This window comes from Rhagoletis pomonella, unplaced genomic scaffold (genome assembly GCF_013731165.1).
Source record: "Rhagoletis pomonella isolate Grant_MI unplaced genomic scaffold, Rhpom_1.0 Rhpom_scaffold_00010, whole genome shotgun sequence".
Lineage (NCBI taxonomy): Eukaryota > Metazoa > Arthropoda > Insecta > Diptera > Tephritidae > Rhagoletis > Rhagoletis pomonella.
Window position 1 is genome coordinate 13,179,600 of NW_023458564.1, and position 12,446 is coordinate 13,192,045.

Consider the following 12,446-nt stretch of genomic DNA (forward strand, 5'->3'; position numbering starts at 1 on the left):
ATGAGACCTTAGATTAAAGGGGAAATTGGTTCAAGGGCTGAGGTTTAATATTATTTTTTTTTTTTAATTTCAAAGTTTGGATAAAAAAAAATAATAATTTTGTGCAAATCCGCGTTTATTGCAATATAGTAAACTCTGTTCATGAAAAACTCGATTTTAGCGATCTTTTCAACAGGGCCAAAGCTGCGTTGAGAACAGTTACGAAAACCGTAAAAGATTTCAATGTTAAACGAAAAATGTAAACATGTGCATAAATTTCAACTACATTCGTAATAATAAACTTGTATATTTCTAAAACATTCCTTAATTTATGATGTATGTACGAAAAATGTAAACATGTGCATAAATTTCAACTACATTCGTAATAATAAACTTGTATATTTCTAAAACATTCCTTAATTTATGATGTATGTATATATACATAAAGGTTGGCGAAAATCCTCCTAGATATATCCTCCAAGCGGGTGCCGACTGGGCAATGGGCATCGCTGCTTACACCGCTGTGGCAAGGTAGGCCTGTTCCTATGGCTGCAGTGGTGCAGTGGTGCAAGCAGGCGGGGCCTAGCCAAGGCCGAGGTATAAACTCCCCTGCCTCATCTAGGTCTAGTGGTAGGCCGTACGGGCTCGTCCGAGGGGGGGGCTGGGGTGGCCATACTTAGGCTATTTCTAGGGGGTACCTGGCGGTAGGTATAAAACGCCCCCCTAATCCAGGGTGTCATGCGTCACCGTGCCCATTGGATGGTTTGCAGTCAGGGGGTTTTCCGACTGTATTCTAACGGCGCCTCCCGGATACCTGTCCGCCTCCGGGAGTAACGGTGGACTTACCTCAGCATGGGGCTCTGCTGAGGCCGACCGTTTTTCCCCTTACCCATATTTTCGGTCGCCGAACGGTTTCGGCTCAGTAGGCGACCAACGAACCAGAATGATGAACTCAAAAAATGTAGCCCCGGATCCCTGCACGGGTAAAAATGCCGCCGACGGACACGGCGTTAAAGTCTGTCTAAAAACGACATCTTCGGTAGCCGCTGGAGCGGTCCCGAAGGAGCCTAAACGGCTAACAATACTAAATGTTGCGCCCGGCGTCAGTAGCAACAAACCCCTGGTGGGTAGTGGTCAACTGGCGTCTGGGTTGCAAGCGGAGCCTGCACGGCCAATTGACCTCTCGTGCCAGTCGTCCACATCTCTGGAAGCTGCGAGTACACCCCTTGAGGGCAGCTCCAAAGCGGCGCCGGGAGAAGGCGATACTGGCACCCGGAAGTCCTGCACGGACAGCACCACCGACCGCAAGCCCCTTGAGGGTAGGAAGTCGGATCAACGCAAAGGCGTCCCAGGTCCCAGTGGTTCGAGGACCAAAAAAGAAGTCCGACCAGCAGTCAGGGCGAAAAGGGACAGAGAGCCGCTTCTAGACTACTGAGGAAGTTCGGCAATGACCCGGTTCCCGAGAGTATGAGGGAAGTGGTTGAGAGGGCGAGGGGCGTTCTCTCCGAAAGTCGTGAGCGACCTCAGGAAGGAAATGCCGCCAACAAACCTGCACCCACTCACTCTCGTCCTAGGGAGCTGGGCAGCAAAAGGCAAAGGTCAGCAGATAACGTGGATGCTGCTCCTAAGAGGCCCAAAACCTCTAACGTTAACAGCCCTCTTAACCCTCCAAGGGCTCTGAGGGCTTTCAGTGATGTGGCCAAGGACCACCTGATCCTGGCGGTTATGGATAGGGGGCACCCGGAAGGAAACCTGACGGCCGACAACTGGAGGTCCGTCCTGGTGGGTCTCTGCCGGGTGTACAAGGAGATTCTCCGGAAAAATCCTGGCCCTGCGCCAACTGTCCGCGATGCTGGTCTCTACCAAGGCCGCATCAAATTAGTTTCCTGCGCTGATGAACGGTCGGCGCGACTTTATAAGGAAGCAATTTCTTCTCTTGGGGAACTGTGGCCCAGCGCTGACTTGGTGGCAGTGCACAGGGATGAAATCCCTTGTAAGCCGCGAGCCAGAGCCTGGGTCCCAGAGGAACCCTCGAGTCCTGAGGAGATTCTGGATATTATCCAGGTCTCAAATGATGCACTACCGGCCCTTGATTGGAAAGTAGTGAAGGTCAGCGAGGTTAGGGAGCAGCAGCGTTACATCACCTTGGTGATAAACGAGGAGTCTCTCCCGATCCTTGCTGACTGTAAGGGAGTAATTAGCTACGGCTTTTACTCCATTACCCTCAAAACCCAAAAAGGGAATGAGGGTAAAATGATAGAGCCGGGGAACACCGAGGGTGAACCCGAGGCTGGCAATCTTCCGCCTAAAGGCGGCCCTATATCTGGAGCAGAAAACGCCTTGAGCGGTCCTGCTTCTAACCAAGAGGTCCAGGAGGTTCTCGAGGCCACTTGCCCGGTGGTGAGGTCAGACTCGGCAGCGGAAACAGATAGCGATACGCAATCTGTTTCTGGTGACGGATCGGTACTTAACCGGTGGACGAGGGAGTTCGGGAACCTGCTTCTGACGTCGGACTCAGAGGACGCCGATGATACCATCGTTGAGGCGTTCGATAGAACCCCGCCAGAAGTGATGGACGGGGACGATATTTTATAAGCTGTGGATGAAGGTTCTACAAATAAACCTTCATCACTCTAAAGCAGCTTCTGCAGCTCTGCTCCTGCACCTCAGTGATAGAGGGGAGGAGCTAGTGTTTGTCCAAGAGCCCTGGGTTGTTAAGCACAGGGTTTGTGGACTTAATTCTGATGCTTACCGCATAGTGTCGGCACCTGTGGCAGGTAAGATCAGGGCATGTATATTAATCAAAAAAAGTATTTCTTATAATTTACTCACACAGTTCAGCGATGAAGATACGGTGAGCATCTCTGTGGAAAGCCAATTCACAACACTCTGGCTGGTCAGTACATACATGGCCTACGATCGCCAAGACTGCCCTCCCGCTCGGTTACTGGACGTGGTGAAAGAGGCCAACTCGAGGAAGTTTCCCATAGTCATAGGAGCCGATGCGAATGCGCATCACGCGGTATGGGGATCTACCGACATCAACCCGAGGGGTGAGTTGTTACTTGATTTTATATTATTATATAATCTAGCCATCTGTAATATTGGTGATAAACCCACTTTTGTAACCTCAAATAGGAAGGAGGTATTAGATATTACCTTATCGTCTAGCGCTTTCTTTGAGAGTATTAGGGAGTGGAAGGTACTGAGCGACCATTCATTCTCTGATCACATGTATCTCTCATTTGTAATCTCCTTCGAACTTCCGGCCTCGGTTGCTTACAGAAACAAGAGACGTACTGACTGGACTAAGTTTAGGAAAGTACTCTCGGGGAATTTGCTCAACAAGGCTTCTCTCAGTAAGCTAGGCTTACTGTCTCCACCTGATGAAGCGGAGCTTTCTCTCGCAAACCTTGCTTCTCTCGGTGAGTTAGGCTCATCGGAACAAATTGAAGAAGCCGTTGATTGCATTACCGAAGCCTGTAATTCGGCCTTATCTGCGTCCTGCCCACTTGTACTTCCGAGAGGAAAGAAGAAGCCACACTGGTGGAGCAAAGAAATCGCCTCTCTAAGGAAGGAAAGCAGGATACTCTTTAATGCGGCAAAGCGCGATGGTTCATGGGCTGCATATAAGGCAGCCCTGAAGAAATTCAAAAATGCCACCAGGAAAGCCCAAAGGGACTCCTGGAAGGATTACTGCGATAGCATAGAGGGTCAGTCGGAGGGAAATCGCCTGCGAAAGGTGCTGGCGAAAAGTCCGACGAACCCGATGTATATTCAGAAACCAAATGGTGACTGGACGTCATCTCGTGAGGAAATGCTTGAAGTCCTAATGAACGCGCATTTTCCAGGATGTACTGCGGAGCCCAACACCGCGGCTATTATCTATGAACGGCCGTTGACTTCAGCGGACTTCATTGATGTACAAAGGGTAGACTGGGCCATAAAGTCCTTCCAGCCCTACAAATCTCCAGGTATGGATGGTATCTTCCCTGCCCAACTTCAGTCAGCATCTGACGTGTTATGTCCGATACTTGTCTTAATCTATAAGGCTTGTATCAAGCTTAGTTTCATACCCAAGGGTTGGACCCTGGCGAAAGTTGTTTTTATTCCCAAGGGAGGTAGACCCTCCCACGTTAAACCAAGTGACTTTCGACCGATAAGCCTTACTTCTTTCTTTCTCAAGGTTCTGGAAAGACTTGTAGACTTGCAGATCCGACAGGAAATTGATGTAAATAATCTCTCTAGCTGTCAGCACGCCTACTGGAAAGGTAGATCTGTGGATACAGCTTTGCATAGTATTGTCAGCACCATTGAAAAGACTCTCGCTTTTAAGGAATTTGCACTAGGCGTGTTCCTGGACATCGAGGGTGCTTTCAATAATGTTCTCCCGGGAGCGGTCCTTCAAGCCCTAGCTCGCCTTGGGCTGGATCACCCTATGGTTGAGTTTGTTCGTCGCCTCTTAGGCTGTAGAACTATTTACTCGGAGATGGGGGAGGTATCTATAACAAGATATGCGAGTCGCGGAACCCCACAAGGCGGTGTTCTCTCCCCACTTCTTTGGAATCTAACTGTGGATACCCTGCTGTCACGGTTGCAAGGCACAGGTTGCCAAGTCATTGCTTACGCGGATGATCTTGCCCTGACGGCAATTGGTAAGCACCCCCAAGTTCTATGTGACTTAGTTCAAGGCGCCTTACGCGTCGTGGATACCTGGTCCAAAGAAGTAGGACTTAGTGTCAATCCGGCAAAAACGGCCATGGTTCTGTTTTCAAAGAAAACGAAAGCTGTCCGGCTACAACCTCCTTCCTTGAACGGTATCGTACTGACTTTCTCGGAGGAGGTTAGATATCTGGGCGTTATTCTTGACAGAAAGTTAACTTGGCGGCGCAATATAGAAGAGCGCTGCAAGAAAGCTATAACTGCTATGTATGCCTGTAAATCGGCGATTGGGAAAAAATGGGGATTGAAGCCTCATATTGTGAACTGGATGTACACAGCGGTTGTGCGTCCCATTCTATTCTACGGCATAACGGTTTGGTGGCCGTCCGTAGATAAATCTACAATAAGAAACAAATTAACAGCGGTCCAAAGGGTGGCGTGCATGATGATCACGGGAGCGTTACCATCGACGCCGACTAAAGCCCTAGAGACCTTGCTTCACTTGCTACCTGTGGACCTATATGGTAAACTACAGGCAAGCTGTAATGCTATTAGATTAAATGCGCTAATCAAATGGAGTGACACGAGGTTTGGGCACTCTAGGATCTTGGAAAATCTTCCAGATGACTTTAGGCGCCTGGACTACACAGTCCCGTCTACGGGACTAAAGAATTATTTCCGGACAAGGATCCCCTCAAGGGAAGAATGGGAGGAGGATTCGGTCCTGATATCGTATTCTGACTCAACAGCCATCTACACTGATGGCTCCAAGTTGGATCTGAAGGTAGGAAGTGGGGTATACTCGCAAGAACTCTCACTTAGCCTCAGTTTCCGTCTGCCAGATCTATGCAGCGTTTTTCAGGCTGAACTAACAGCAATAAATGAAGCTGCAAGCTGGCTGATCGATTCTCTAATTAATCTGAAGGCGGTAACAATCTTATCTGACAGCCAAGCGGCTATTAAAGCACTTAATAGTGACAAATCTACGTCGAAGGTTGTCTTGGAATGTAGACGTACTCTTAATGAACTGGCAAGGTGTTACGTCACTAATGTTGTGTGGGTGCCAGGCCACAAAGACATACCAGGAAACTGTACTGCAGATGAACTAGCAAGGAAAGGAACCTTGTTGCCTGCAATCAGTACAGCCCGTAATGCGGGCATTCCGCTATCTTCTTGCAAGCTCTGGCTTGAGAATAACTTCGTCGGACAGGCTAATAAAAGATGGTCTGAGGAGCCTACTTGCAGGATAGCAAGACATATCTGGCCTAAGCTTGACAAGCGTAGATCTCACCCTCTTCTCCACTTGGAGCGACCACTGTTGCGGCATGTTATTGGAGTTCTCACCGGGCATTGCCTGATGGGAATCCACGCCACTAGAATGGGTTTGCAGTCAAACGACTACTGTCGTAGCTGCCGCGATGAGGAGGAAATCGAAAGCGTGGAGCACTACTTATGCCACTGTCCTGCTCTGGCTAGAGCTCGCCGATGCTCGTTCCTCCATTATTCTTTTGAATGTCTGGCCGAACTGGATTCAGCCAGTGTCTATGACTTTGTGCGCTTTATCAGAGCAACGAAGTGGTTCCACTACTAGGGTAAGAGGAGGGACATATGGAGTCTCTTATACGGCATCACAACGGGCCCTTGGTGGCCTAAGTGTGCTCTTTTCCTGAGGGATTAGGGCAGCCGAGTTAACCTAACCTAACCTATATATACATAAATAAATAAAAATACATTTATTTATGTATAATTATCTAGAAAATATATAGCTTTTATATAAAACTGAATGAATGTAAAAAAGTTTTTAAAAAATCTAACAGAAAAAACTCCCAACAGAGGCTTACTGACCAAGGGTGATTCAGTAGCAGTACTTGACAGAGAGCGCGGTTTTTATTGTAATTAGTAATTAATTGTAGCTAAATTTAGTAATTATAATGCCCTATATTTCGCAAAACATGGTGTAAAATGTAAAAAATCTCGAAAATACTTACATGTTATAATGTTTTCATTCGTTTAACACTTATGAAATCGCGTATTTGAAAACAATAAGCTTTGAATGGCGCTGGCGAAGATATGTACGGTGGCGAGAATGTAAATAGGGTAGAGACATTTTAGCAAGTTTTGGCTATTTTTCTTTGTTTAAAAAAGGTTTATTATTTTTTTATTAAAATATACTTTACTATTTAAACAAAACCTTGTAGATTAAAATTCCAAACTTTGTAGAACATTTAAATATATAAATTCGACGAATTTTAACAAATGTTGATCAAAATTTTAAACTTTTTAAACCGATTTTTTTTTAGACTTTTTGAGTATGCAGTTTTATAGTCCATTAAACTTTAGTACAATAAAGTGCATGTTTGGAGTAGCTAGAACTTACCGTTGGTTTTTGGCAAATTTTTTTTTTTTGGCAATTTTTTGTTTTCGTCCATACAAAGTATGTTCAGCAACACCTGCCACAAAAATAATTGCCATAAATCAACGGTAAGTCCTATCTACTTAAAATTTGTACTTCGTTATGATAAAATTGAATGGGTTACATAAGTGAATAACCACTCAGAATGTTTCTAAGAATTCTAATTAAAAAACTGAAAACTTTGATGAAACTTCGAGGAAATTTGCAAATTTTTCCAAAAAGTTTAAAATTTTTAATTACATGGTTTTTGTTAGATAACGAGCTACACTTGCATAAAAAAAGAATAACCATTAAAAATCGAAAGGGAAATAGCCAAATAATGCTAAATGTCGCTTCTCTATTTACATTTTCGCCACTGTATACTTAATAGAGTATTAACATACTTTCATTTGTACCTAAAACTGTTATAAGAAACATTCAACTACCAAAGATTAGCTAATTAGTATTGATCAAATAGCACTTACAGACATACACACACTTTGATGAATGATATTAAATAAATAGTACGATTCCTAAATAGCAAAATCAAAACATAACACGTGTGTATATAGTACCTACTTATAAGCGAGTAAATAATTATTAAAGATCTTCGAGTTTTCAAAAAGATATGTAAGTATACATATTACGAAAATATGTACATATGTACATATATGTTTATTCAATAGTCCACATCTACTGACGCACATTTATGTATATGTGTCGCTACTCCTTTGAAACCCCCATTTGAACCGCAGTAGGAGCTTAGTTTTCAGGAATTATAGTTTTGGAAGCAAGTGTTTCAAAAACATGTAAATAATATTCATATAAAATATCTCATATGAAGATATTGATCAAAACTGCATTAATTTTGTCATGCCAATTAAAATGGTACCTTCATATACTATGTATTAAATGACACAGATAAACAACCAATCATTGTCAAACAGTTTCCTTTAGTTCAAATTAATCTTTACACTAAACTAGCAATATAATCCAGTTACAGCATTAAACATACTTGCATACTTATAACCGGCTTAAAAAAATAGCATTTGTAATAAGAAAGAACTTATATGTACAATTTGTTAAAAAAAAATAAATAGTTAAATTCTTCTGACCATGTGCTAAAGCTTTTATTATAACTAAAACGGCAACACAATAAAGAACGTTTAATATTACTTAATTTATTATATTAATAAATTACCAAAATATGAATATGTCGATATGTAGGAGTAAACTGAACTAGAAATAAATAAAAATGCATACAATACATTAAAAAAAAATAAGGAGTTTTAATTTAATCTATTGCTTGGATGCGGGGCCCACGAAATTTGGCTTTGCTCGAGAAAGGGCACGCTCGAGATTTAAAATACATATTTGTATATAGATTATTGCAAGTTATTGTCTCCACAACCGATCATAGTTTATAGTCTCATGGGTATGGGGCCTGGTCTGGTCGATAACCAATCCCGCTTGGAACGCATGTTGGGATCATACGAGCCTTGTTGGAAGGTCCAAAGTTTATTTTTTAATATCTGTGTATTGAGGGGCTTCATAACATGCCTTAAGCACTATATTAAGCCACTTTAACCGAATATTTAACACCACTTCAGTGACGCTATGTTGGGCCCACCCAAACCATCAAAGGCATGCCATATCAAACTATCGGCATGATTTCGAAATAATTTCGGATCGACAGTGCATACTCTTTATCGTTCTGTTTGTTCAGTGATGTTTCATTGTGAGATGTGAAAATTTTTTTATTAGTAAAAACATTTATTCTCTCTAACCAAACTGGAATTAAGAGGTAAGAAAGAAGTCCAGAGCTTTCTTTTTCAACCGATTTGATTGACGACTTAAGTTTATGTTTTAGTTCTTACTGGGTGTCGCAATTCGGTCGTTTATATACTTTTCTTTTAGGGTCCCGAAGATTTTTTTGAACTTAACAAGTTGAGTATGGAGGATGGTTCCGTGTGCAAAGTCCACGTAAGCGGGAAATCCTTTTGACTGCCATTCATCTGGGAGTGGCCAGAAGTGATTATTTTGCGTACGGCTCAAATCGCAACCCCGTCCAGTGAAAAATCACAAGATTGAAAAACGCGAAACCAAATCGATCATGGTGTGATGATTCCAATCGAACCATTGTTGTATCAAGATGGCCCACGCGCTGTGGTCTCTGCGTCAATGCAGAGAAAGTGGAACTTGTTCTCTTTACAAGAAGATACAAAACACCGCTACTGACTCCGCCTGAACTAAGCTAGCGACTCTTTAGCTTTACGAATAAAGCAAACTTCAGAGGGGTCAATTTCGACAGAAAACTGAGCTGGAAGGAGAACATGGCCCAGCGTTATGAAAAGGCGTCTGTGAGCTTATATTCGTGTCTAAAGACCATTTCTTAAATGGGGGTTGAACCCGAGTATATGCCGCTGGATCTACACAGCGCTGGTTAGACCGATTCTCCTTTATGAAATTTTGGTATGGTGCCCGGCCTTGAGCAAGACCTCAAATCTTAATCTACTCAGCAAATTACAGAAGATTAGTATTATCTGTATTAGCGGAGCAATCCGGACAACGCGAAAATATGTTGTGTTGCATTGGAAATATAGCTTTCTTCAGGGCTAAACAGACCGTTTTGTTGAAACTCTGGTTCCGGATAGAAACTTCGTCATGAAAATCCGAAGCAGGGACGAATGGGCAGAAAACTACTTAATATACTCCACCCGGTAGTATAGTAATTTTCACAGATGGTTCAAAAATGAACGGTAGAGTGGGTGGGGGTTCTTCTCCCGCAGCCCTGGCCTCAGCAGACCATTTCGACTATCGGACTACTGTAGTGTCTTCCAGGGTGAGATCTCAGCTATAATGGAAGTTATAAACAAACTTCGTACTGATTTAAAAGAGATATTCATCTTTAGTGACAGCCAGACAGCAATTAAAGCTGTGAATTCCGTCACAATTAAATCAAAAATTGTACGACCAAGCAGTTTCTTCCGCATTGTTATGCCTTTCGCCTCTTGCAAGCCGCTTTTAAGAGAATTTATCTATACTAACGCGAGCGAGAGATGGATGCAAACTACAACCGTCGAATTTCTAGACAAACTTGGCCTAGGTGGGATTGAAACAGGTCTCGAAGCTTTTACTCTCTGATGAGAGAGGGTATATCGCACACAAATGGGTGCTGTAGCAGGCCACTGCCTTATAGGTAAATACGCGGAACGGCTCGGAGTGCATTTCCATAGATGCTGCAGAAGTTGCAAGAACTATGAGGAGGAGAAGACAGTTCTCCACCTTCTCTGTAAATGCCCGGCATTATCAAGAAGCAGATTGCGCTTTCTGGGATCTACTTTATTTATCGACCTTCACAAAATGGGAGATTTAAACCCTAGGTGCCTGATGAGCTTCGTCAAAAACTCAAAATGGTTTAGCAAGGGGTAGGTGAAAATTCTTAGTCATGGTATCAGAATGGGCCTTCAACTCGTGATCTTTGTGTGCCCCTACGTAGCAGTGACAGCCACATCTAATAAATACCTAGTGTACGTATTATATTTTCTTTTTCCTAATACATAAAAAAAGGAAAATAAATTATAAACTATCCTAATAGGCGGCCGCTGTGGTGTAGTGGTAAGCAGTGCGCGCTTCCACTCCGCACGGCCTGTGAAATTTTTTTCACAGCACTGTCGTTGATACGTATTCGTTTCGCACTAAAGTGTGCATTCGCAACGCATAAGTACAGTGGTGGTCAAAAATGGATGAATGGTGTTTCGTTTTTAATATTTTCAATGTTTTTCAATATAAAATTTTACAGAATTTACAAAAATTACACGAATTTTTAACTAAATTTCGAGCTTTTTAACCAGAATTTTTATAAATTTTTGGGGTATGCAGCTAACAGGCTTATAAAATTTCAGTACATAAATAGTAGTATAAATGCAAGTTTTGAGCGTCTAAAAAATCGCATTGATTTTTAATAATTTTTTTTTGTTGACTGCGTTTTGCACTTTTTTCCATGCATTTTTTTTTTAACATGAATTTCTGGTGGAAGAATATGCGCTAGACCGTTAAACCTTTACAAGACGCCTTATTTCAGAATTTGATTTAAAAATGCCCTATCTCAGAATTTGATCGAAGAACGCGCTATCTCAGCAAATTTTCAATACATTTGCAGCTGAGATAGGGTGAATTTGAACCGAATTGTGAAATAGGGTGTTTTCTTCAACCAAATTCTGAGAAAGTTTGTTTTTCGATAAGTTTCTGAAAGCGGGCGTTCTTCAATCAAATTCTGAAGTACGGCGTTCTTGAAAAACTTTTTGAGATAGGGCTTTTTCGAACTGGCTGCGGAGATGTTATCAGATCTGGGACCTTCCAAAAGCTACTAACAGGGCAATTCTGGAAACTGTCTTTCAACTCAACACTGTCTTGTTTTCTTTCTCCAATTTAAATTCTTACTGCCGGTTTCACCAGCAATTTAAATGGAAAATTATTTCTTATTTTCGTCAATTTCCATATAAAATTCAAAAAATTAAAATTATTGTTTTAAAAAGGAATACACATATATATATATATTTAATTCAACAATTTTAAAAACTGATCGCTGAAAAGCGAACAGCATAATGCTTAGACCTCATCGTTAGGAGATATTTCAATGTGTTTTTCGAAAGGCAGTGAAGAGCTTTCAAGTCTTACAAAAGACTTTTTACTATATTAGCCAGAATTGCCCTGTAAGTGGTACACCCAATTACAGCCAGAATACTTATGCAATTTTCAGTTTGAACAAATTTTTTATGTTTTTTCAATACGAAACATGAACGAAAATTTAAATCGCTTTCTGTACATTTCCGGATACTAGAAATGTACGAAAAACGCACTGTCGAAAAGACGTACGCGTCTCTGTTGCCAAGGTCAGCACTTCTTGTATTGGTTTAGTAGCATTCCTTGTATGTTTTATTACAGTGTTGCAATTTCTATGATCGTGGCTGTATATAAATGGATGTTGTTAGATAAATTAGCTCTTGAGCTCTTTTTATTTGCGATTATTCCGAACTGGGCATAAATTTGTTCAATACATTTAATGAATTCTTAATACACTTTTGCTTTATATCAATATTCTGTTTTTGTTGAACAGTAAATCTTTGAAACATTATTCCTACATAATATTATATTTGTTGAATATTAAGTCTAAATATATGCAAGTATAATTAATTTAGGAATATACATATGTATATGTACATATGTGGATATATATATATATGTATGTATGTAGGTATATTTAAGTACAATAAGCAAAGTTTTTTTATATAGTTATTTTGTATACGAGCATATAGAAAATAGGCGTAGATACGTATAATTTGTATAAAACTTAGTATAAACACTTATTGATACAAATGCGTAAAAAGTATTCCCAATTAGCACAATATGG

The 12,446-nt window shown here is 41.6% G+C and overlaps 1 protein-coding gene across 1 annotated transcript; it reads left to right on the forward strand.

The window, feature by feature from the left end:
• Nucleotides 1–1,700: 1,700 nt before the first annotated feature.
• Nucleotides 1,701–3,220, forward strand: LOC118746070. The gene is made up of 2 exons (XM_036479821.1): nucleotides 1,701–2,756; nucleotides 2,816–3,220. Exon 1 carries the CDS (start codon nucleotides 1,705–1,707, stop codon nucleotides 2,572–2,574), a length of 870 nt encoding a protein of 289 aa, XP_036335714.1. The 5' UTR covers nucleotides 1,701–1,704; the 3' UTR covers nucleotides 2,575–2,756; nucleotides 2,816–3,220.
• Nucleotides 3,221–12,446: the final 9,226 nt, after the last annotated feature.

Coding starts and splice junctions, on each gene's coding strand:
- LOC118746070 (XM_036479821.1), top strand. CDS start 1,705: ATGGATAGGGGGCACCCGGAAGGAAACCTGACGGCCGACAACTGGAGG.